Source organism: Gracilinanus agilis, chromosome 4 (assembly GCF_016433145.1).
Source record: "Gracilinanus agilis isolate LMUSP501 chromosome 4, AgileGrace, whole genome shotgun sequence".
Classification (NCBI taxonomy): Eukaryota; Metazoa; Chordata; class Mammalia; order Didelphimorphia; family Didelphidae; genus Gracilinanus; species Gracilinanus agilis.
Window position 1 is genome coordinate 506,918,231 of NC_058133.1, and position 27,744 is coordinate 506,945,974.

Here is a 27,744-nt window from a genome sequence, read left to right on the forward strand (position 1 = left end):
TATCAGGGAATTAGATAAATGTGTAGATGGCATGCTAATAAAATTTGAAGATGATCCAAAGTTAGAAAAGTTATCTGAACTGCTAAAGGCTGGAAAAAAAGACATGATTTATAGGGTAGAACATTTGACCAAATCTACTAAGATCAAATTTGGTGAAGATTAATTCAAAATTCTTATCTTGGGTACAAAAAATAATAATAATAATTTTTCTACATAAAAGAGATACATTTATTTGAAAAAAAGATTTAGGGGTTTCATTGGATGACAAACTCAATATTTTACCTAGCTGTAGAAGCAGGGACACACAGGAGATCAAAGGAGAGTCTCAATGGAATAGCTTAATGGGCCCATGAATTATATTGGGGATTGCTGCTTCCCTTTCTAATTGCTTGTCATCCTTTTATTATTGAACTTTGGGATATTTTCCAACAATCTTAAATAAAATCATTGATCTATAGTTCCAAAAATATTACTTTCCTCATTATTTGAAAATCAGAATTTTGCCTCTGTGCAGTTCTTTGACTCTTCTCCTATACTCTATGTCAGTGATGGCGAACCTTTTAGAGGTGTGAGTGATGTCCTCAGGCAAGCATAGAGAGGGGAAGGGGAACGGCCTAGCCCTATGTCCTTCTATGTCCTTTTCTAGGAACAAACTCTGGCAAATTCTGTGCTGGGGTGTCAGTGGGCATGCCCACAGAAAGGCTCTGAGAGCCCTCTCTAGCATGCGTGCCATAGGTTCACCACCACTGTTCTGTAGTCATTCAAAAATCACCAATAATGTGTCAACAATCATCTGCACAAATTTTTTCAGTGTCATGGGTTGTTGTAGTGACTTGAACTGCTTAAGGACAGTTGAGATCACTTTGACTATTTCTTCATTCATCTTAGCTTTCTGTCCTTGGTCATTTTTGTTCTGTTTGTGCCAATTCAAAAATCATTCTCCTAGGAACTGAATAGGTGTGATGTTTTAGGAGGTGTGAATAGTCATCCATTACCATCCATCCCAGAATAATAATAAAATTCATAGCTAACATTTATATAATAATTCAGTGTCTAAAGTACTTTATATATATTGTCTCATTTGATTTATTCCTCCCTACAACCATGTGATGTAAGTGCTGTTTTATTCCCATTATACAAATGAAGAAACTTAAGCAGAGAGAGGATAAGTGACTTTCTCAGGATACATATATTATAATTATCTGAGGCAGATCCTTCAACTCAGGTCCTGCTTGACTTGTTCATCTATAAAACAGATATCATGTTAATATATCAGAGGTGTTGGGAAGGTCAAATGAGATAATATATGTAAAACATCTTACACTATATAATTTTGTGACAATTGAAACAATCTATCAATCTCCCTCTGAAAGAATGTCCAAAAGAAAATGTCCCAGTAATGTTGTAGCCAAAATCCAGAGTTCTTTCATTAAAGAAAAATTACTGCAAAAAAGTAGAAAGAAATAATTCAGTCCTAGAGATCTATGGTAATACACACTCAAAACATGGCAACTTTACTACAAAAAAATTGATCTTAAAATACATTCCAAACAGCAGAGGCATAGTCTTATGACCAAGAATAACTTTGCTGAATGAGAATATTTCAGGGGGAAATGGAGTAGAAGATTTCCAAGAATTTCTGATGAAAATGCCAAAGAAGTAGGAACTTTGAAATGTAGACAAGAGTCAAGAGAAACCTGGAAAAAGTAAGTTTATTTGAGCAATTGAAATGGGATATATGATGAAGTTCTGATAACATTCTAATATGGGATGAAGAAACAAGTTGTCCTTCAAAACCTTATTATCATTCAAAGGTACTGAGAGAATTAAGTGAGGGGAAAAAACTCCCAAAGATTTAGCAGTGGATGGATTCTGTTCTGGGAGCAGGTTGAATGGAAGAAAGAGAAGGGAAATTGAAAGGAATACACTAATGAAGAAAGGAGGAAGAGAACAGGCATAATTTGGATAAGAAGAACAGCATAGAAGCATATAGGAAGGGATGGAAAGATCAGGCATCAGGAGAACTTCATTGTTATCTCAAACAAAGGAATGAAGATAAATACAGAAACAGTTTAGTACAAATACTTATCAAATTCATCAGGGAAATAAGGTGGAGGGGTGGTTTGTAAGAGAGAATATAATACCAGAGATGGAATATTGGTAAACAAAATTAATTTCCTGAAGTAGATTTAAAATGAAAAATAAAAAGAGAACCAAAGAACTAGAATCTAAGTAGAAACCTGCATATAGGAAATGGCTAAAGAGATTATGGTTTATGAATGTAAAAAAATTAATGTATCATAAGAAATGTTGAAAGATATTATTTCAGAGAGTATTGGATAGTAAGGATTGGCAGAGTAAAATGAGAAGAAGCAAGAAGGACAAAGCTAAAGGAAAAACAAAACCTTGATGACTCAGTGGCCAGTGATGTTTCCTCAGGACTTGTAATGCAACATACTACCACTCTTGCACAGAGATGATGAACTCAAGGTAGAGGAAGACATATACATTTTAAAAGAATAGCCATTCTGTGGGTTCATTTTGCTTTGCTATATTTTTTAATTACAGTTTTTTTCTCTTCTATTTTTTTGGTGGGGTTGGGGCAACATAGTAGAAAGAGAGCTTAGCAATAGTAATGCCCAAGGAAAAAAATTAAACCCTGTTTTAAATGCATAGAACAAAACAGTAAAAGTTCAGAAGAAAGAACAGGCAATTGGGGCAGGTTTGAAAGTAACATGTAGAAGTTACTATGCATTTTGAAGAAAGCAAGTGGTATAGACATAGGTATACACATGGTTCAATGTGTAGTCCTCTTTTATGTGCTACTCGGTGTCTGGAAATAACTCTTTATTATTGTTTAAGTTCAGAATAAGAAAATTAAATTAATTTTTAAAGAAATGAACAAATAAAATTTCTTCAATCTTCTCTGTCTTTCAAGAGCTTTGATGTTTGCTCTTCCACCTCTATATTCCTGTCTTCTGGTTCTACCATTCTTTTTTGATTCAGGTGATAAGACAAAAGTGAATATAGATGCCCCCATCATTTTAATTTCCTCTTTATGGTCAAAGTCTCTAGAAACATTGGTTTGTATCTGATCCTTTCTCTAACCTGATCCTATCTCTCATTTTTCATATATTGTACATCATTTTTTCTTCCTCCCATGACCTTCAGCTTGTATATGTAAGCTAAAATGAGCCAAGCATGGGAAATAGCCTAAAGAGTCACAAGATGATCCAAATAAGACTTTTCCTGGTCTCCAGTAGGCCAATTTCCACTAGAGAAAACCCTTGCCAACCTTAGGATATCCTCCATGTTATTTCCACACTGTTTTGGTTGTATTGGCTATCGATGGTACTATTTATTGTGTTCAGCATTTGTAGCTATTTTTCTCCATCTCTCCTCAAAGAAGAGGAAAGAAGAAAAAAGCACATCCACCAACAGCCCTGCTTCAAGCCCTGATGATGCCATAACTGATGCTGAACCCAGTTCCTCAAACAAGGATGAAAATGAATTGGAGGTAGAGTAGTTTGCCCTGAAACTTCTATTTTTAACTTATTACCCATCTTCTCCTTTTTCTGTTTAAAATTTATTGTTATCTTTAATTTTTACATCACATTTCTTTTATAAATTTTTTTTATTTTTGTACACACTCTGAATATCTTTTTTATTTACATTATTATCCAATTTATTTGATCTTCTGGTATTTTTATATCACTTCTAGTAATCTTTAAAGTTAACTTTGGGGGGATTTTTTATCTCTTGAATTTTTTACATCATCTATTTTATCAGTTTTTTTCTTTGATTTAATGACTATCTTGTTCAGAGGTTCCAGTGGAATTGGGAGGAAAGGCAACATTTCAAAGTTGTCCTGCTTAGAAATATGGCAAGGGTTGTCCCTTCACATGTAACATAGAGGTGTCATTGTGTGCCTAAAAGAGATGCAGAATTGATAGCATTAGCCTCTTCTACTCCCTCTTTCACCAGGAAAGACTTTAAAGGAAGCAGGAGGTTGAGGAGCCAGAAGCATGGCCATTCTACTCCCCTCAGAGAGATGTGGCACAAGGCTTGTTGGTGATATTTTTTTTTTGTACTCAAACTAACTTCTGATCACTGTTTGTGATTGGGAAAAGTGGATGCCTAGCATCAAATCCAAGGCTTAACCACCTTTGCCATCAAATACTAGCTCCATAATGAACACATAAAGCAATTAGTAAGGAAACCCATTTGTTCATTTCAATTCAATTTAATAAACATTTATTAACCCCCTACTTTGTGCCAGGCACTAAGCTAAGTAGAGACAAAAAGAAGCAAAAAGACAATCCCTTCCCTCAAGGATCTAAAGAAGAGACAAGCAAACAAATATGTGTAAACCAACTGAATACAGGATAAATAGGAAATAATTAATAGAAGGAACACACTAGAATCAAGTGGTATTACAGAAGGCTTTCTATAGAAGGTGGGACTTTTGTTGGGACTTAAAGGAAGCCAGGGAGATTGGTAGTCAAAGTGGAGAAGGGAAAGCATTCCAAGCATGGGTAACAGCAAGAGAAAATGCCCAGAGCTGAGAGATGGAAGGTCTTGTGTTTGGAATAGCCAGGGAGACTGTGTCACTGGATTGAAGACTGGAAAGGTTGGAGGGACCAACAGAAGAGTTTTAATTTGTTCCTGGAGGCAGTAGGGAGCCATTAGAGTTTATTGAGTGGGGACCAAGGAAAGAGTTTGACATGGTTGTGCCTGCACTTTAGGAAAATCACTTCAGTGTATAAATGAAGAATGGATTGGAATGGGGAGATACTTGAGGCAGGCAGACCCACCCTGCCCTCCAGCAGGCTATTACAATAGCCAAGGCAGGGGCGGGGGTGGCAGGATTAGAGGAGAGAAGGGAGTATATTTAAGAGATGTTACAAAGATAAAATCAACTGGCCTTGGCAAAAGCTTGGATAGGGGTATAAGAGAACATGAAGGGTCAAATGGGACCTGTTGGGTTGTGAGTCAGTTTGATAGCCAAATAGAAACCTGAGAAAGTAGACCATTAGAGAATATATAACAGCCAATAAAGATTGAAGAAGTTCTTCGATTGGGAGCAAGGTAACTCAGCTTAACCAAGAGAGAGTCCCAAATCTCAACTAAGAGGAAGTTCTCCAAGTCTGTTGTTAGCACAATTTGGGGATAGAAACAGGATGGAAACTACAAACTCCTCTCATGTTGGCTTCTTCCCATAGTCTTTTCTTTCAGTAGCCTGAAGTGGAGTTGGCATCATCTATCTTCTCTTTCAAAACTAAAAGCCAAAAGTACCCATAGAACTTCCTGTGAATTGAAGAAAAACAAAAAAGACTGATGACATCAAAGCTCTCTCCTACTCTCCCCAACCTTGCCCTACCCCACATGCAAGCAAGAAGCATTGAGCTCAACCAATAAGCAGAATATCATACCAATGGGTTTGGCGCTTGGGTTACATTTCTCCCTTGGGTGAAAACTCTTTATAGTCCCTTGCAAAGATAAGTTATAAAGTATAAACTTGCAAACTGTAAATATATAAAGTATAAAAACTTACTAGAATCAGCTCTTTAAAACAGTAAGAGTGATTTTCCTGGCATGCCAGGTAACCAACCTTCAGTAATGTTGAAACTAAACAAATACATATAGTACATATGGCACTCAAGAAAACATCATCTATATGTATCCCAGGCATGGATAGTCTATATTGCTCAAACCAATAAATTCAAGCCTTGTCATAGGCTTTAAAGGTATTTTACCCAAATTCTTACTATTAAAGATGGAGAAATGATGGCAACTTGGGATCCACTACATAGAACAATATTACAGTCAAAATGTTCCATTTTTACCATCACCTCTGCACAAGGTCCTGTGAGTCCAAGTTGAATATACCAATAAGGAGTTGATAATGAAGTTGATGTCACTACCCTTGGAGTACAGAACTATGACTCAGAGCTAGAATAAGAGTACAGGCTCAGATGGCAAATTCATGAAAAAGAGGAGAATTACATAAGGAACATAAACACTGCTCAGAGTGGAAAGAACAAAGATGTAGCATTACATAGAGAAGTCAGAAGCTTTCACTTTATTTTATTTCTATTTTCTTCTCAAAGAAAATTATCAGCATGTTGTAAATGACAGAAAAATGACTTAATAAAAAATTGAAATCTAGAAAAAGTAAGGTGATGATGAATGTGCTCTTGACTTTTACCTGCAAGTTCAAATGAGCTGATGTAAGGAATTGCATCCCAGGATAAAGAAAGAACAAGTGGATATGATCTTGAACTACTATCAGTTATCTTTTTTTAAGACTGTAGAGATACATACTTATACCACTGCTCAATCATTTCCCATTCTCCATGACCTTTTAATGGTCTTCATGACCATGGATAGATTAACTATCCATGAGGTTTTCTTGACAAAAATACTTGAGTGGTTTGCCTTTCCTTCTTCAGTTTTATGCAGGTAGGGGTTAAGTGACATCCCCAGGGTCACACAGCTAGTGTCTGAATTCAGATTTGAACTCTGGTCTTTGTGACTCCAGACCCAGTGTTCATATCCACTGTACCACCTAACTGCCCTGGAGATATATATTACAGAACAAAAAACATCTCAATCAGAAGAGAGAAAGAGAGAAGAGAGGGCAAGGGTGAAGGAGAGAAAGAGGGAGGGAGAGGGTGAAGGGGAAGAGGAATGGGACAGGGAAGGAAAAAGAGATAAAGGAATTTGTGAATGATAGGCCAATGGCCTTGAATTTAATTCCTATCAAAATTATAAGAATTATCAATAAAGATTGATTAATGAACATTTGCAAATAATGTCCCAGACAGATATTTCTAATTGTTTTTTTAAATTTATTAGATTAATAAATCAAGGAAATATTATGGATTGTTTAACTTGATCCGAGTGAATCATTTGACAGAATGTCTCATGATATTCCTAACAATAAGATGATAGAGATGTGAGCTAGTCAATAGACAACTGGTTAAATGACAAAACGCAGAGAACTTGTAAATGGTTCTATGTCACATTATACAGAGGTCCCCAGTAGAGTGCCCTTCACATATATGTCAGTTTCCTAATCTGTGAGATAGAGATAATAACAGCACCTACTTCCTAGAGTTGTGGCGAGGATCAAATGAGATAACATTCCTAAAGCACTTTGCAAACCTTAAAGCACTACATAGTTATGAGAAGATGTAGAAAACACATCAATCTCCTCCTGAAAGAAATCAGAAAAGATCCCATGAATGCCATAGTGAAAATTCAGAGTTCCTACAACATATTGCAAGCAACCAGCAAGAAGTAATTTAAGTACTAGGGAATCATACTAATGAAAGGGGAGGTCCCCCACCAGTATGGTCTTACTATACACTTCCTCTTTGAACTCTTTTAATTTTTCCTATAGAAATCTAGATGCTATACCATTTGGTATATAAATGTTTATTAATGACATTTCTTCATTGTTTAGAGTACCCTTTAGCAAAATGTAATTTCCTTCCTTATCTCTTTTAATCAGATCAATTTCTAATTTAGCTTTGTCTGGTATCATGATTGCTAGTCCTGCTTTTTTTATCTTAGATGTTGCATGATAAATTCTGCTTCAGCCTTTTACCTTGACTCTGTATGTGTCACTCTGTCTCAAATGTATTTCTTGTAAACAACATATATTAGGACTCTGCTATCCATTTCAGTTTTATGGGTGAGTTCATCCCATTCACATTTAGCATTATGATTACTAATTTATTATCCCCTGTAGATCCTGCTCTTTCCCCTTTCACTCTGTTCCTCCTCACCAATATTTTGCTTTTTGTCACACCTCTCCCTTCAATTACCTCCCCTTTCCCTTGTCTTATTGCTCTTGTACTTCTCTATAGGATGTACTTCTATACCCCACTGAGTATACTCATTTTTCCCTCTCTGAGCCAGTTAGGAGAGTAAAGTTTAAGCATTGCCCATCACCTACTTAACCTTATCCTCCACTCTATTGATTTTTCACACCTCTTTATGTTATATAATTTACCCCATTCTATCTCTCCTTTCCCTTTTCTTTCAGTGCTACCCTCTCTTTCATCCTTTGATTTTTTAAACATATTATTCACATGCATACATATCATACATATATATCATCTTATATTATCATATATATCATATCATAATCATCAGTTTGCTTCCCCACTCTCTTTCTGGGTAAATGCCTTCTATCTTCTCTATTACTAAGAATAAATTTTTTTAATTTTTATTTTTTAGAAAAATTTTCCATGGTTACATGATTCATGTTCTTACTTTCTCCTTCACCCCTTCAAACCTCCCCCACATAGCCGACACTCATTTCCACTGGCTTTAACATGTGTCATTGATCAAGACCTATTTCCATATTATTGATAGTTGCATTGGTGAGGTCATTTCAAGTCTACATCCCCAATCATGTCCGCATCAACCCATGTATTCAAGCAGTTGTTTTTCTTCTGTGTTTCCACTCCTGTAGTCTAAGAATAATTTTTGAGAATTACATGTATCCTCTTTCCATGTAGACATATAAACTTTTTGACTTTGATCAGTCCCTTAAATTTTCTCTTTCTTATTTGCCTTTTTGGGCTTCTCTTGTGTCTTGTGTTTGGACTTAAAATTTTTTGTTTAGGTCTTGATTGTTCCTCAGGAATGCTTGGAAATCTTCTATCTTATTCAATGTCCATTTTTCCCCTGAGAGAACATACTCAGTTTTACTGAATAGGTGACTCTGGGTTGTAAACCCAAATCTTTTGCCTTTCTGAATATCATATTCCATGCCTTTCAATCCTTTAATGTAGAAGCCACTAAGTCCTGTGTGATCCTGATTGTAGCTCCATGGAATTTGAATGATTTATTTCTGGCTGCTTGAAGAACTTTCTCCTTAGTTAGGTGGTTCTTGAATTTAGCTATTACATTCCTAGAAGTTATCAGTTGAGAATTTCTTTCTGGAGGTGATCTGTGAATTCTTTCCATTTCAATTTTATTTTCTTGTTTGAGGATCTCTGGGCAGTTTTCTTTGATAATTTCTTGTAGTGTGATGACAAAGGTTTTTTTCTTGATCATGGCTTTCAGGTAGTCCAATAATTCTCAAATTCTCTCTCCTAGATCTATTTTCTAGGTCAGTTTTTTTCAATAATGTATTTCATGTTTTCCTCTGTTTTTTCATTCCTTTGACTCTGCTTTATTGTCTCTTGGTTTCTCATGAAATTATTAGTTTCTATTTACTCAATTCTGATTTTTAAGGCCTGATTATCTGACAATTTGGGGTTCTCCTTTTTCAATTGGCCCATTTCTTATTTTATCACTTTCATTTCTCCTTCCCACCATAATAATTAAAATTATGAGGCTGATAGTAGCTTAATAACTTTATTAAATTAAAGTAGTAGTAGTAGTAGTAGTAGTAGTAGTAGTAGTAGTAGTAGTAGTAGTAGTAGTAGTAGTAGTAGTAGTAGTAGTAGTAGTAGTAGTAAAGAGAGGTAAAGGTAGGAAAGAGGTAGAGAGATACTTAACTTTTTAATCTTTTGGCTACCATGATGGACTGTAGCTTAATTCTGTCAAGGGTTCCTTCTCCTCTCCACATGCCCAACAGAAGACCCCAAAAACCACCTGGTCTCCACTTATAAGCTCTTTTCTCCACCCACTAGTTCTCACCCATCACATCTCAAGAAACAACCATAGTTTCTTAATTTGCCTGGGCCACCCAGGGGGGCAGTGCCTGTGGAATCAGTTTTCTGCTTTGTTGGTTCCTTGGTTCTTTCACTTCCTTTCTCTGAATGCTTATTGATACCTGTATCGATACTTACTCAGTGGTCTTTGACCTCCAGGTCACTGAGAGATGATGTTAAAAAAAGGCAACATAATAGGAAGAGAAATTTGCTTCTGACAAGCCCCTCTTTGATTCTATTGAGAGACAAACATGCTAAAATCTCTCCAGTTGAAGTCTTTGGGAGATTAACATGCCTAGTTCCCCCAATGAATCATTTCATAAAAATGTAAGAATTAAAATTTAGTTATTATAGTTATATCTTTAAAATATGTGGCCGCCAGGAATCAACAATTCAGGTTGATTCCGTAATTAAATCAGACCCAAGTCAGCATCGGGTTGAGGAGTTTATTTACAATCAGGAAGGTAAGTAGGGATAAAGAGAAGAGGGAGGTTAGAAGTCTAAATAAATGAAGCTGTAAGCCGCAAGGCCCAACAGCCGGATAGGCAGAGTTTAGAATTGGCCCAGCTAGGCCAAGGAAGCCAGCCTAACTTACCCACGTGACAATACAGAGTGTAATCTGTCTGTGGTCTCAGGAGATGCTTCTTCTTCCAGTTCCAGACGGCAACTGCCCCCACAGGAAGTTCACTACTTACTTAAAGAGATAATGTCTTTCATCACTTCCTGTGGTCCACCTCTAATTCAAATGGACAAATGGCAGTTTCTACATTGATTTGGACTGCCCAAAGGGCAGTCCCTTATTCTTGATTTGTTACTTATTGTCACGTGTGGGTAACTCGTCTCCCCTCCCCACTAAGGGAGGTGGGAGTGACATCATTAGCACGCCTGGGTTGAGTAGATTTTTGACTATTAATGGGATAGAGCTAATTTCTATTTACACATAACCAACTTATACATCTAAATATTTTCTTACTATAGGTGTATAAAACATTGCACTTTACAAAGAGGGAATTGCAACTTGGGGTTAAGAGGGAAAGAAAAGAGAAATAAAACAAAAATGATTGATAGATGCATTGACAAAAAGCCAATTGGGGTACTCCTCTTTGGCATAAGGGTTTACATTCAGAATAAATTATATGTTCAGTCCCCTTCAGTTCAGTTCATTATATCCCAAAGTTCACTCTGGATCTTTTGATGTAGTGTGTGGTTTCTGTAGGCATCCTTATGGCACCTTCTCCAAAAGATCTGCTTTCTTGATTCTGGGTGTTGGAGATTCTCTTTTCATATTATTTTTTATCCTATTATTCCTATAAATTGCTTTAAAAGATCTTAAACCTTGGATTTTAGGATAATTAACAATACCCCCTGAAGGTCATCTCCTTGTTCAAGTATTCATCTAATGTCTTGTGACACTTGTGTCATCACAGATTTTATAACTTTCAATTGATTTAACTTCACAGTTGAGCTAATTTGTGGATTATTGGCTATTTTTTCGAAAAATTTAAGAAAATTAGAGTTCATATTTGTACTGTTATCGACTAGAATTTTTTGTCTTTTTAATCAAATCTTTTGGAAGCGTTAATGATGGGGGGAAAATGTTATAGAACTAGAGGAAGTATCATCTAACTGGGTTTTCTCTTCAGCACAATATACACCTTTTGGCATGGAGTAGGATTTATGTGGATGATCACATTTCTTTTCATCACTTGCAAACTTTAGCTTTTTTTTCTTTGTTGCTTCAAATGTTTTAAAGTCTCAAACACACTGTCACATGTGGTAACCAAATCTAACAAAGGCTCAGGTAGGCAAATATAGCAATGCCACTGGTTGTTTTCATCCATTATTTTTGATATCTCCTTTTGCCCTACGTTACACCAGATGCATTTTTTGCAAAAAGCATTATGGCAATTTTTACAACAAATTAAGTTTCCATCTTCTGCAGCACACCATCTTACAAATCAGGATGTTCAGTGCAGGATGTCAATATAGTGAATCCTTCTGAAAATGGTTCATCTGTTATCCACAAGCTGTACAACTCACAATTCTATGTAGCTCTTTCCCAACATGTTTTTTGTGAGTTCCAGCTTTAATTTTACTTCTGTTGCTAACTTCAGGTTTTTTTAAATCATCTTTATCTTCTGGATATGGTTTCTGGAATGGTTCTAATTGTATAATGACAGTACCTTCATTGAAGCTTTTCATAGAGACAACATTTTCTGAATTTTCATCTGATTGTAATTCACTTATAGATTCATCCATAATCTGTCCATCAACAGTCAGTGTATTCTTTAATAACTGTAAGTTTCACAATTAACAATCCAGATTTCTGAAGGGTAACTCTCCTTGACTGGGTGATTTTTACTCAGATGCATGCTTCCACGCCCTCTTTCTTTTCTTTATTGCAAAATATTATGGAATATTAAATTTTTTAATGTTTCAAATTCATTCACAACTGGAACGACCTCCAGGAAGTGATATAGAGTGAAAGGAGCAGAACCAGGAGAACCCTATACACAGAGACAGATACACTGTGGCACCATTGATTGTAATGGACTTCACCAGCAGCAATGCAATGGTCCAGGACAACTCTGAGGGACCTATGAGAAAGAACAACGCTATCTATATCCAGAGAAAGAACTCACTTTTTGGATTTTCCATTGTGCAAAATCATTGTATAATGCTAAAATGTTTGTCTCAGAAGTTGGAACAAATGGACTCCATTTTTCTAAAAAAAAAAAAAAACTAGTGATTTTAAATAGAATTTCTCTTTCCAACTCTTGCTGCTGATTTTTGTTGGAAAATATAGAAATGCTGATGATTCATGTGGGTTTATTTTGTATCCTGCAACTTTGCTAAAGTTATCAATTATTTCTACTAGCTTTTTAGTTGATTTTGTAGGATTCTCTAAATATATCATCATATCATCTGCAAATAGTGATAGTTTGGTTTCCTCATTGCCTACTTTAATCACATCAATTTCTTTTTCTTCTCTAATTGCTACCATTAGCATTTCTAAAACAATATTAAATAATAGTGGTGATAACAGGCATCCTTGCTTCACTCCTGATCATACTGGGAAGGCTTCTAATTTATCCCCATTACAAACGATACTTGCTGATGGTTTTAAACACTATTTATTTTTTTGAGGAAAGGTTTTAAATACTGTTTATTATTTTGAGGAAAGGCAAAGTTGCAGGATACAAAATAAAACTATACTTTCTAGTATTTTTAATAGGAATGGTTGTTGTGTTTTGTCAAAGGTTTTTTCTGCATCTGTTGAGATAATCATGTGATTTCTGTTCATTTCGTTATTGATATGGTCAATTGTGTGGATGGTTTTCCAATCCCACCTGGTCATAGTGAATAATTCTCATGATAACTTGCTAGAATCTTTTTGTTGGTATTCTATTTAAGATTTTTGCATCTATATTCATTAAGGAAATTACTCTGCAATTTTCTTTCTCTGTTTTTGTTCTTCCTGGCTTAGGAATCAGTACCATATTTGAGTCATAAAAAGAATTTGTTAAGATTCCTTCTTTGCTTATTTTTCCAAATGGTTTGTGTAGTATTGGGATTAGTTATTCTTCAAATGTTTGATAGAAATCACTTGTTAATCCATCTGGCCCTGGGGATTTTTTCTTAGGGAGTTCTTTGATGGCTTATTCAATTTCTTTTTCTGATATGGGATTATTTAAATATTCTTTTTCCTCATTTGTCATAGGCAATTTATATTTTTGTAAATATTCACCCATTTCGACTACATTGTCATATTTATTGCCATATAATTGAGGGAAATAGTTAATAATAACTTTAATTTCCTCTTCAATAGAGGTGAGATCACCCTTTTCATCTTTGATACTGTTAATTTGATCCTTTTCTTTTTTTACTAGATTAACTAGTGCTTTATCTATTTTATTTGTTTTCATCAAAGTACCAGCTCTTAGTCTTATTTACTAATTTAACAGTTCTTCTACTTTCAATTTTATTAATTTATCCTTTAATTTTTAGGATTTCCAATTTAGTTTTTATCTGGGGATTTTTAATTTGTTCTCTTTCTAATTTTTTAAGTTGCAAGGTCAATTAATTCATCTCCTTCCTCTCTATTTTGATAATACAGGCACTCAGAGATATAAATTTTCCCCTGAGTACTGCTTTGGCTGTATCCATTAGATTTTAATATGCTGTCTCCTCATTGTCATTCTCTTCAATGAAATCAGTAAATGCTTCTATGTCTTGTTTTTTGACCCACCAGTTTTGAAGAATGAGATTATTCAGTTTCCATTAATTTTAAATTTGCCTCTCTATTAACCCTCATTAATTATAATTTTATCACATTCTGATATGAAAAAATGGCATTTATTTTTTCTGCTTTTCTGCATTTGTTTGCAATGTTTTATTACATAGTACATCATCAGTCTTTGTATATGTACAATGTACTACTGAAAAGAAGGTATATTCCTTTTTATTTCTGTTCAGTTTTCTCCAAATATTAATTAACTAATTTTTCTAACATTCCATTCATTCCCCTTTTTTCTTACTAATTTTTGGTTCTCTTTATCTAGTTCTGATGGGGAAGGTTGAGGTCCCCCACTAGTATGGTTTACTATCTATTTCCTTCTTAAGCTCATTTAGTTTCTCCTTTAGAAATTTGGATACTATACCATTTGGTGTATAAATGTTTAGTAATGATATTACTTCATTGTTTATAGTACCTTTTAGCAAGATATAATTTCCTTTATTATCTCTTTTAATCAAATCCATTTCTACTTTAGCTTTCATTGGAATCAAGACTGCTACTATTGCTTTTTTTATTTTACATAATGCATAATTTATTCTTTGCTAGCATTTTACCTTTAATCTGTGGGTCACCCTGCCTCAACTGTGTTTCTTTTTTTTTTACTTTGAAATTTTTTATTTAAATAATTGATTTAGAATATTTTTCCATGGTTACATGATTCATGTTCTCTCCCCTCCTCCCCACCACCCACCAACAAGTAATTCCACTGGGTTTTACATATGTCATTGATCAATGCCTATTTCTATATTATTAATATTTGCATTAGGGTGATCATTCAGAGTCAAAATTCCCATTCATATCCCCATCAACCCCTTGTGATTAAGCAGTTCTTTTTCTTCTGTGTTTCTACTTCCAAAGTTCCTTCTCTGGATGTGAATAGCATTTTTTCTCATAAGTCCCTCAGAATTGTCCTGGATTCTTACATTGCTGCTAGTAGAGAAGTCCATTACATTCAATTGTGCCACAGTGTATCAGTCTCTGTGTATTGGTTCTCCTGGTTCTGCTCCTTTCACTCTGCATCAATTCCTGGAGGTCTTTCCAGTTCACATGGGATTTCTCCAGTTCATTATTCCTTTCAGCACAGTAGTATTCCATCACCAACAGATACCACAATTTGTTCAGCCATTCCCCAATTAAAGGGCATCCTCTCATTTTCCAATTTTTTGCCACCACAAAGAGCACAGCTATAAATATTTTTGTACAAGTCTTTTTCCCTATTATCTCTTTGACATATAAACCCAGGAGTGGTATGGCTGGATCAAAAGGCAGACAGTCTTTTAAAGCCCTCTCAAATGCGTTTCTTAGAAATAACATATAGGAGGATTCTGGTTTTTAATCCACTCTGCTCTCAGTTTCTGTTTAATGGGTGAGTTCATCCCATTCATATTCAGAATTATGACTACTATTTCACCACAAAATGAATACAGGAGTGAAAGGACCAATAAGGAGACAGAATGAAACCACCTTCAAGAAAAGAAAAACCCAAAAGGTAGGCAGAGACCATCTGGGGAACTGAAGTGAGAGGGAAGCAAAGCTAGCAGGAGGCTATAGGAGGGAATGAAGAGCAAGCCAAAAGCAAACCACCCCCACCACCCCCCCACCTCACCACCACCCCACATATGCTGTCACAGGTTCCAAACTTAAGCCCCAGCTAACAGTCAGACCCTGAGATCCTGAGAAGTCCAGAGTCCCAGCCCAGGGCAATCCAGGCTGAAGGGGGCTGATCCATGTGGGCCCAGAATAAATCCAGGAATCCTAGTCTGGGCTTGTAATGAGGACATAATCCACAGTTTTGGGTAAGGACACAGTTCTCAAGGGGAGCCCCCCCCCAGATATTTTTGCCTAAAATTAAGGGTGGAGCTCAAGGACAGGACAATCAAGGGTATGCCTGCTTGAATAAAGAATCCCTTGAGACCAAAAACTTGAGCCTAAGCCTGGGGCTAGAATTTGATGAGCCCCTGACATGATCTAGTTTAGACTGAGATCAAAAGCTTATACCCATGCTCAAGGAAAATCTTTAAGCTCTCCATATCTCAAGGGTCCATTGAATCAGCAGAGGGAGGGCTCTCAGAGCTCTTAGCACTCAGAACATCTGGTAAACTAGTAACAACCCAGAAAATAAGCTGAAAATAGCATCAAGGAATGACTGAAAGAGGGTACCTCAAATTCCCAGAAAACAGAGCCTACCTATAATTATATAGGAAAAATGAGCAAACAACAACAAAAAACCACCTAACTCTAAGGAATTGTTATGGAGACAAAGATCAAAGGTACAGATACAGAAAGGGACAGTAAAAACAAAGCAAACACATGCAAAGTACAAAAGAAAAATATGGAAATGGATACAGATTCTGGAAGAGCTCAAAAAGACTTCAAAAACCAATTAAGAGAGGCAGAGGAAAAGTGGGGAAGATAAATGAAAGCAATGCAAGAAGAAATGGGCCAAATTAAAAAGGAGACCCAAAAACTGACAGAGAAAAATCAGGTCTTAAAAATCAGAATGGAGCAACCAGAAACTAATGATTTAATGAAAAATCAAGAAACAATAAAATAAAAGCAAAAGAATGAGAAAAAGAAGAAAATGTGAACTATTTTATTGAAAAAACAACTTACCTAGAAACTAGATCCAGGAGATAAAATTTGAGAATTATTGATCTATCTAAAAGCCATGATCAAAAAATAAATAAATAAATGAAAAAGCATGGACATAATAATACAAGAAATTATCAAAGAAAACTGCCCCAAGATGCTTGAACAGGAAAATATTGAAAATGAAAGAATTCACAGATCATCTCCAGAAAGATATTCCCAAATGACAACTTTCAGTGATATGATATAATAGCTAAATTTAAGAGCCCTCAAGCCAAGGTAAAAATACTGCATGTAGCCAGAAATAAACAATTCAAATACCATGGAGCTACAATCAGGATCACAGATGACCTAGAAGCTTCTACATTAAAGAATCAGAAGGCATGGAATATGATATTCAGGAAGGCTAAAGATCTAGGTTTATAACCCAGAGTCACCTATCCAGCAAAACTGAGTATATTCTTTCAAGGGGTTGGGGAGGTGGAATAGTCATTCAATAAGATAGAAGATTTCCAAGCATTCTTGAGGAATAAGCCAGACCTAAACAAAAAATCTGAAGAACAAATATGAGAACCAAGAGAATCCTAAAAAAGTAAATAAGCATGAAATCATTAGTTTCTGGTTGCTCAATTCTCATTTTAAGATTAGTTTTTCCTGTCAGATTTTGGATCTCTTTTTTCATTTGGCCCATTTCTTCTTGTATTGCTTTCATTTCTCTTCCCCACTTTTCTTCTGCCTCTCTTAATTGGTTTTTGAAGTCTTTTTTGAGTTCTTTCAGAATCTGTGTCCAGTTCATCTTTTTCTTTTGTACTTTGCATGTCTTTCCTTTGCTTCCACTGTCCCCTTCTCTGTCTGTATCTTGATCTTTGTCTCCATAAAAATTCTTTAGAGTTAGGTGCTTTTTTTGTTATTTGCTCATTTTTCCTACTGTTTTATAGGTAAACTCTATTTTCTGGGAGGTTAGGGTACTCTCTTAAACTTCAGTCCTTCCTTGATGCTACCCTTTGCTTTTTTTCTGGGTTTCTGCCAGTTTCAGTTTTTCCAATATGGTATGATGGCCTGAGGGCTGAGAGCTTTGAGAGCCACCTCCCACTGCTGATCCAATTAGCCTTTGAGATGATGATAGCTTAAAGGCTTGGCTCAGGCTTGGGCATAAGTTTTTGGTCTTACTCTGATCTTGATCAGGTCAGGAAATGCTCAAAATTCTAACCTCAGGCTTAGGTGTAAGTTTTTGGTTTCACTATGTACTTGATCTAATTGGGCACACAGTTGATTGTCCTGTCCTGGAGCTCGACCCTGAGCTTTTAGCCAAAAGATACAAACCCACTTTGAGTCTACCAACTACATCAAACTGGGATCTATGCAAGCCCAGACTAGAACTCCTAGTTTCTCTCAAGGTCCAAGATCAGCCCACTTCAGCACATATTACCCTGGGCTGGGATTCCAGACTTCCCACAGGTTTAGAATTTAAAGGGGTATGAGTCGGTTGAACCTCTATTTTGCCAAGCCAGGGTTTCAAGATCTGAATGTTGGCTTGGGCTTAGGTTCTATATCTGGAACAGCAGATATGGGGTGGGGGTGTGTGGCTTGATCTTCACTCCTTACTGTAATCTCCTGATGACTTTGTTCCCCTCTCACCCCAGTGCTCCAAATGTTCTCTGCCTACCTTTTGGGGTTTTTCTTTTCTTGAAAGTTTTCACTCTGCCTCTTTGTTGGTTCTCTCTCCTGTAATCCTTTTGTGGTGTTGTTTTAATACTGGTTGGAGGGGATTCTTATGGTGACTCTGAGCTTCTCTGCTTTACTCCACCATCTTGGCTCCGCCCTCGGAACTCCAGGATTAACTGTTCTTTAAATGTTTGGTATAATTCACTTGTGAATCCATCTGATCCTGGGGATTTTTCTTAGGGAGCTTCATTGATGGTTTGTTCAATTTCTTTTTCTAAGATTGGGTTATTTAAGTATTTTATTTCCTTTTTTGGTCATCTGGAGTTTATATTTTGTAGAAATTCATCCTTTTCACTTAGATTGTCAGCTTTACTGACATATATTAAGCAAAATAACTCCTAATGATTGTTTTAGTTTCATTTTCGTTGGTCATACATTCACCCTTTTCATTTTTGCTGACTAGTAATTTAATTAATAGTTTCATTTTCTTTTTTTTATCAAATTAACCAATGGTTTATCTGTTTTGTTGGTTTTCCCCATAAAACCATCTCTTAGTTTTATTTATTACTTTAGTAGGTTTTTTAATTTTATTAATCTCTCCTTTGATTTTCATAATTTCCATTTTAATGTTTAGAGATTTTTAATTTGTCCTTTTTCTAGTTTTTTTCATTGCATGCCCAATTCATTGGTTTGCTCTCTCTCTCTTTTATTAATGCACATATATAGATGTGTAAATGCTTCCCTAAGCACTACTTTGGCCTCATCCATTTTGGAATGCTGTCTTATTGTGGTCATTCTCTTTTAATAAAAATTTTGATTAATTCTGTGATCTAGTCTTTGACCCACTCATTTTTTAGAATTAGATTATTTAGTTTCCAAATAGCTTTTAATCTATGCTTCTACAGCCCTTTATTAAATGCAATTTTCTTACATTATGATTTGAAAAGGATTTGTTTAATATTTATGTTCCTACACTTGGTTGCAAAGTGTTTACGTCCTAATACATGGTCAGTTTTTGTGAAGGCACTATGTACAGCTGAGAAAAAAGGTAAACTTTATATTCTCATTCACTTTTCTCTTGAAGTCTATCATATCTAACTTTTCTAGGATTCTGTTCATGTCCCTTACTTCTTTCTTATTTACTTTATAGTTATATTTATCAAGCTCTCAAGCTCTGAGAGGGGAAAGTAGTTTTACTGCCTGTGTCCTCTATAATTCATTTAACTTTTCCTTTAAGAATTTGTATTATATGCCATTTGGTGCCTATATGTTTAATACTGATATTACTCCATTGTCTATGGTTCATTTTAGCAAGATGTAGCTTCTCTGCTTATCCCTTTTAATTGGGTCTCTTTTTGCTTTTGCTTTGAGATCATGATTTCTACCCCCTGCCTTTTTTTTTATTTCAGTTGAAGCATAATAGACTGCTCTACTTTATTTTTCACTGTATGTCTCTGTTTCAAGTGTGTTTCTTGTAAACAAAATATTTTTTTGGATTCTGGTTTCTAATCCATTCTGTTTTTCTTTTCCTTTTTATAGGTAAATTCCTCCTACTCACATTCAGTTATGACCACTAACTGCATTTCCCTCCATCCTATCTTCTTCTGATTATGCTTCTGTCTCTCTTTTTATCCTATCCCTCCTTCTGACCACTGCCTTTTTTATCTGAACTTCTTTTATTATCCTTCCTTTTTCCTATTTCCTTCCACTCCTACTTCCCTTTTTGGTAAGATAGATTTCCAGTACCAATTGAGTCCTTAGATATAGTTTTCTCTTTTTGAACCAATTTGGATATGAGTGAGGATGAAGCATTGCCACCATGGTCCCCACCTTTTTCTTTCCTTTCCATTAAAAAAGCTCTTCCTTGCATACCTCTTTTATGTGAAATTATCTTCCCAATTCTTCCTTTCCATTCCCCCTTCTTCTAGAACATTCTTCTTTCTCATTTATTCATTTTTTACATCATAAATTCTAATTGTCAGTTTAATTGATTCACTCCCATATCCTCTGTGTAGGAAGAATCCTTCTAACTGCCCTAATATTTATGAAGTTCTTAGAAGATATAGGTATCATATAGGGAAAGATAAACAATTTAACCTTATTGAGAGCCTTATGATTTCTCTTTCATCTTTACCTTATTATGCTTTTCTTGGGTGTTGTATTTGAAAGTCAGATTTTCTATTTAGTTCTGGTATTTTATCAGGAATGCTTAAAAGTTCTTTATTTCATTAAATATTCATTTTCCCCCTGAAGTATTATGCTCCATTTCTGGCTAGTTTTTCCTTGCTATAATCCTACTTCCTTTGCTTTCTAGAATATCATATTCCAAATCTTCTGTTCCTTTAATGTAGTATTGTGTGATTCTGACTGTGGGTCTGAGGCATTTGAATGCTTTCTTTCTTGCTACTTAAAGTACTTTCTCTTTCACCTGTGAGCTCTGAAATTTGACCATAATATTCCATAGGAGGTTTCATATGGGGATATCTTTCAGTTGGTGATTAGTGGATTCTTCCCATTTCTATTTTACCTGCTATTTTTGGATTTATCTCACAGATATTTGGGGGCAGTTTTGCTTGGTGATTTTTTGAAATATGATGTCTAGGCTCTTTCTTTGATCATGACTTTCAAGATAATCCAATAATTTTTCAGTTATCTCTCCTTGATCTGTTTTCCAGGTTAGTTGTTTTTTCCAATATGTTATTTCACATCTTCTTCTATTTTCTATTTCCTTTTTATGATAAGACAAAAGTGAGTATAGATATATCATCTTGGTCATGGCCAAACCAATAAAATCAATGGTTTTCAAAATACTTTACTACCAAGGACTATATTTGCATCTGATCACATCTCTCTTTTTTAATTTTTTATACCTCTGTGTCTCCTCTTCCTATAACCTACAGCCTATAAGGGGAGGTGAGACCAACTATGGATAGTAGCCTCAGAGAAAACTACTTCAGACCTTTTCTCATTCCTAATGGATGGATTGCTCCTGTGAAAAGTGACTCAGCAAATCATAGGATATTTTCCATGTTGCTTCCATTCTGTGTCTTTGTAATAGCTATTGATAGCTATTTTTATTGTATTCTATATTTATGGTCTTTCCTTCTCTGTCTCTCCTCAAAGGAGAAGAAAGAAGAAAATGGCACACCCACCAGCATATCATCAAGCCCTGTCAATGCTGAAGAAGAGATCAAACAGAGCTCCTCAACCACAGATACAAATCAATTAGAGGTACAGTTGTTTGCCCTGAAGAATCTACTTTCAATTAATTATTTATTTTCTCATTATGTCTTCTCTTTTTTCTATTTTTATAATAAATTTCGTTGATATACTTTTTTCATTATAACATTCTTCCAAGAAAATTTTACTACCTAAATCACAAGGAAATTGCAAGCTAACCCAGTTTTATATCCTTACTCTAGCAAAACTTGAAATTCCCTCCAGATCAATTAAGATCAAGAAATCCAATAAGAATCAAGAGTATGTGATATTTTCTACTGCAGAAATGAATTTTAAAAAACATTTTGGGTAGAAGCCCACAGCCAATTGCAAAGAGGGCTAACCATAAAGCCAGTACAAGACCAGACAAACAAGACATCATTCTCATTTCCACAAGTTCTTTCACTGTTGTAAGATGTAGTGAATTGCTATGGATAGCTATATTCTTGCTATTTCCTCATGCATCATGAGTATATATATATATATATATATATAATCAAACACTGACAAGAGACATAACTTGTACCTTATAGTTTATGTATATGTTATAAATATTTTATTTATATACATATTATATATAATACATTATATATATACATATATATGTGTGTGTATATATATATATATATTAAGGAGTTACCCCCAAGAAATTCCAAAACTGGTCCCTAGGGTGAGAATCTTAGAAAACCTGCAGAATTGGTACAGTTACTAGAAGCGCTGAGTCTCCAGAGCTAATAATATATCCTGAGATTCCACAGAAGACCATGAAGATCTACTTCTCTGAATGTCAGATGTCTAGAGGGGGTACAACCCTGGGAGGGAAAAATCAGCACAGAAACCCAGTGAACACAGATCAGACCAACCAGAAGCTAATATTCCACCTAAGAAACTAAAACTGAAGCAACAGAAAAACCAAATATTACCCTAATCAGTTAAAAAATTATTGCAAATCTAGAAATCCCTCCCAAAAAAGCCAAGAATAATTCTATAACAACCGCAAGAATAATTTCAAGGTAAAATGGATTTTCATGAAGACCACATAAATAACCAGAAGAAATAAAGCAAGAGATTTTAAAACTGAAATAAAATCCTTGGAGAAAAGATTTAGAAGGAGAATATATAATTTTAGAAGAGAAAATAATAAGAATTACCCAAGTACTGGTAAATCTGAAAACTAAAATAGAATAAAAAGAAATCAGTGAGTTCCTGTGAAAAATAAATATTAAAAGTTAGAAATATTAGAACCAAAACCAAAGATTGAAAGAAAAAATAGAAGAAAAATTAAAACATCTAATTTTTTTAAATTGATTTGGAAAAACAAGTCAAGGGGAGATCATTGAACAGATGAAAATCAGGATTTTTAAAAAATCTCTTGGCACTCAGTATATTTCAAACAATTTATGATTATATTTATGATTATGATTATAAAAACTTTTTGGCTTTATTAGGACTAGATGCTACCAATAGCTACAAAGCTAGACCTGAAGAACTGGAATCCCTAAGTTCAATTTTAGCCTAAAATACTTGTGTGACCCTGAGTAAGTCACTTGACCTTTGTCTGTTTGCTCATCCATAAAATGGAGATAATAATAGCACCAACCTCCCAGAGTTGTGCTGAGATTCAAATGAAATAATATTCATAAAATACTTTCCAAACCTTAAAGTACTGCATAATTATGTGAAGATTGAAAAAAGTCCACCAGTCACTTCCTGAAAGAAACCCCAAGAGAAAAAGTCCCAAGAATATCATAGTCAAAGTCCAAAACTTTTACATTAAAGGAAAAATGTGTTTCCAGCTACCGGAAATAAGTAATTCAAGTACTGGGAAACCAGAGTAAGGAATACTCAAAACCTTACAACTTCTTTAATAAACAAGAGGAGATCTTGAAACTTAGTATTCTAAATGACGATAGCTATCCTCTTACAACCGAGAATAATGACCTTCAAAAGCTGAATGGATTTTAGGGGTAAATGGAATAGAGTGATTTCAAGGATTTCTGATAAAAAATGCCACACTTCAATGGGAACCTTGAAATGCAAACATAACAGAATGTAAACATAAATAGAAATCTGGAGAGTAAATTCACTAAGCAATCACATGAGCTAGGTGATAGAGTTGTGCTAACATCCTCTTAAAAGATGAAAAAACAAATGTCACTTCAGAACCTTAATACTATCGAAAGGTATCAAGAGAGCCAAATGAGAAAAAACAGATTTGATCCTCACCACATCCATTTAGCGCTGAATTCAGGGAGACTGAAGAGGGGGAAGGGAAGGAAGGAAAAAAGGAACATACTAGTGAAGAAAGAAAGAAGGCACTGGAATCTACTATATTTCATAATTAGGGAGAGTGAGAAGAAAAGTATACAAACATAAAGGAAGGGATCAAATGATCAGGCATTAATTGAACCTCCTTGTTATCTGAAACAAAGGTTTAGAGATAAACCCAGACATATATCAAGCTCAGCAGAGAAACAATTGGGCATAAGGGATTGGAAAGGGGAGAAGTAAAAATTAAGAGAGAGCATAATCCCAAGGAAGGAACAATTTCTTTTTTTTTGTTTTTTTATTAAGCCCTTACCTTCCATCTTGGAGTCAATACTGTGTATTGGTTCTAAGGCAGAAGAGTGGTAAGGGTTAGGCAATGGGGGTTAAGTGACTCGCCCAGGGTCATACAGCTGGGAAGTGTCTGAGGCTGGATTTGAACCCAGGACCTCCAGTCTCTAGGCCTGACTCTCAATTCACTGAGCTACCCAGCTGCCCCTGGAAGGAACAATTTCAAGCAAAACAAAATTCCTGATCCCAAAGAGAGGATTAAAATGCAAATAAATAAATAAAGGTGGGAAAATTCAAGAACTTGAATCTGAGAAGCCTAGCATTTGGAGAACAACTAAATAGACTGTGGTATATGAATTTAAAGGAATTTCATTGCAACATAAAAAATATTGAAAGATTATTTCAGAGAGTAGTGAGTAGTAGGAATTGACACAGAGTAAAATGTGCAAAAGCAGAAATTTGAACACTGAAAAGGAAAAAAAAACCTTTGAAGACTTAATGACTTAAAGACAATGTAACATGTTCATCTTCTTGCAAAGATATGCTGGATTCAAGATGCAGGAAGAAATATATATTTGGGGACATGAGTCCTTCGTGAATTAATTTTGCTTGACTATGCATATTTGTTACAAGGGATTTTTTTTTCTCCTTTCTCCTGTGGATTTCTTTAGGGGTTGGGGTGGAGGAGAATAGGAAGGTATGGTAGAAAGGGGGCTTCTAAATAGTAGTGCCAAAAAAGGTCATTAAAAGATTTTTAAATAGACTAAAGAGACCAGTGAAGGAAGTTCAGAAGGAAACAGAGGGAAAGCAGGACAGCTTTGAAAGTAACAGGTGGAATTGGTTATACTTTCAAAATAAGAAAGTAAGCAGTATGGAACAGAGATTTATAGTTTTAAATGCAGTCCTTGCTGCGTGTTCCACTGTGTATATATGGAAACACTCATTTTTGCTCTTTAAGCATAGAATAAGCAACTAAATTTAAGTTTTCTTTTAAATGAGTGAATGAATTCTTCCATTTTTACTGTCTTTTAGTTTTGCTTTCGTGGTTGCCAGTCCACCTCAATAGTTCTGTTTTCTGTTTCTACTATTTTTTTTTTAGGAATCAAGTCATGAGACAAAAGTGAATATCAATAGCAAATCATCTTTAGTGGTCCAAGCCATTAAGGCCAATTGATTCCAAAATACTTTACTGCCAAGGGCTGTGTTTATATCTGATCTCATATTCATTTTTCTTGTTTTGTACATTGTTTCCCCTTTCCTTACCTCTAGCCTATATATGTAAGCGAAGGTGAGACCAAGTATGGGAAGTAGCCTTTGGAGCCCCAAGATAAGCCACGTCAAGCCTCCTTTGCTTTCCAGTGGACCAATCTCCACAGAGGAAAGTGCTTTACCAAACCATATACATTTCCCTTGTTGACTATGTTCTAATACAATTATATTACTTATCAATGGTAATATTTATTATATTCAGCATTTACAGCCAAAACTAACATTTACATAATAATTTTTTTAAACCCTTACCTTCTGTCTTAGAATCAATACTGCATATAGGTTCTAAGGCAGAAGAGGACAAAGGGCTAGGTGATGGGGGTTAAGTGACTTGCCCAGGGTCACACAATCTAGGCTCACATCTGAGGCTAGAGTCAAATCCAGGACTTCACCTCTCCAGGCATGGCTATTTATCCACTGAGCCTCCTAGCTGCCCCTACCAAATCATTTTAATGGTTATTTTCTTGTAGTATAGTTTGATAAATCCCCTTACTTCCCACTTTTTAAAAATTTTTACCCTTGAGGTTCTTGACTTTTTGTTTCTCCATTTGAATATCATTATTATTTTCTCTTGTTCCATCTAAAATGTTTTTGGTGATTTAATTGGCACGGAATGAGTAAATTAATTTAGGTACTATTGTTGTTTTTATTATATTGGTTTCATCTACTTGTGAGCAATTAAGGTTACTCAAATTATTTAGGTCTGTATCTCTACAAAAAGTTTTTTATGGTTGAATTCATATAGTTCCTAAATACGTCTTAGTATTAACTACACTCCTAAATATAGCTTATATAGTTTTCTCTTTCTAGCTCTTCCTGCTTGATTTTGTTGGTAACATTGGGGAATACTAGTGACTTATATGAATTTATTTTACATTCCATAACTTTGCTGAATTTACTGTTTCAATTGATTTTTTATATACTAGATAATTCATATCATCTGTAAGAGAAGATCATTTTTCACGTGGATCAATGGGGATATGATTGGGGATGTTAACTTTAAACAATCACTCTATTGCAAATAGTAATAATATGGAAATAGGTTTCAAACAATGATACATGTAAAACCTAGTGGGATTGCTAATTGGTTCTGGGAGGGGAAAATGGGAGGAGAGAGAAAGAACATGAATCATGTAACCATGGAAAAATATTCTAAATCAATTAATTTAATTTTTAAAAAAGAGATGATTATTTTGTTCCTCTTTGCCTATGATTATTCTCTTCATCTCTTTCTTGCCTTATTGCCCTGGCTAGCATTTCTGGTACTATGTTCAAAAGTAGTAGCAATCCTGTGTGCATCTTTCGTTTAGATCTGATCTCATTGGAGATATTACTTCTCTTTAATATCTATCAATTAAATATCCAGCAAGGAATTATCATGTCTACACCATTCCACGTACTCTACTAGGCATTGGCGTATGATGACAACAATGGAACATTATAAATACTCTCCAGAGACAACATCTTAAAAAGTGGGCAGTTATATGTATCTTCCTGGCTTGGGAACATGATAAGTTAACAAAGACAAGAGTATTTAGCTCCCTTGTATTTTCCTGAGTATATCTGCTTGGCTCAAAAATACCAATAATCATTCAAGAACACAAGTTTCACAGGTAGATATCTGTTATTCAAGAAAAACTATTGGGGAAATAGGAAATCAGTTTGGCTGAAAATGTACTTAAGTCATCATCTTATACTAATTAGTACATTTTAATCCTAAAACGCATGCCAAATATTTTAATTATCTAATTGTGAAAAGTCATACCAGAAACAATAATTTTTGAGTAGAAATGAAGCAAACCTTTCACAACTGAAGATAGAGGAAGAATGTGTAGACACGGGATAAGAAGAGATTATAAAAGACTAAGTCAGGGGTGGTAAGAGACCTACAGGTTAACACCTGGAACTTCTCTACAGCCTCTGGATGTCAAAGATACAGCTATAGGGGGCAGCTGGGTAGCTCAGTGGATTGAGAGCCAGGCCTAGAGATGGAAGGTCCTGGGTTCAAATGCAACCTCAGTCACTTCCCAGCTGTGTGACCCTGGGCAAGCCACTTGACCCCCATTGCCCACCCTTACCTCTCTTCCACCTATGAGCCAATACACAGAAGTTAAGGGTTTAAAAAAAAAAGATAGAGCTATAGAGACATCAAGACTGAGGACAAAATTGGGGCCAAAAATTCCATTGTTCAAACTGGTAATGACACAGTGGGAGTTGTAGGGATAAGAGTGGCAGGAATAGTATGAAGTAGTTAGGAATATATGTCTTAACTATTATGGGGGAAGCAGGTCTTCACTACCAGAAAGGAAGAAGAACTGGGTCCAGTTCATGGCTTCCATTATTTCAGGAAAGAATACAAGTGATAAACATAGATTATCTGAAGCAAGAAGTGGATTAAATACCAAAAAAAAAAAAAAAAAAAAGAAATGAAGAGAAAGAAAGGAAGAAAGGAAGGAAAAGAAAGAAAGAAAGAAA

At 35.2% G+C, this 27,744-nt stretch overlaps 1 protein-coding gene across 1 annotated transcript in view; it reads left to right on the forward strand.

The window, feature by feature from the left end:
* DGKG (diacylglycerol kinase gamma) overlaps positions 1–27,744 on the forward strand; it is a 250,772-nt gene that overhangs the window by 71,379 nt on the left and 151,649 nt on the right. Inside the window, 1 exon segment of the mRNA XM_044675638.1 lies at positions 309–322. Coding sequence (XP_044531573.1) covers positions 309–322 — 14 coding nt within the window.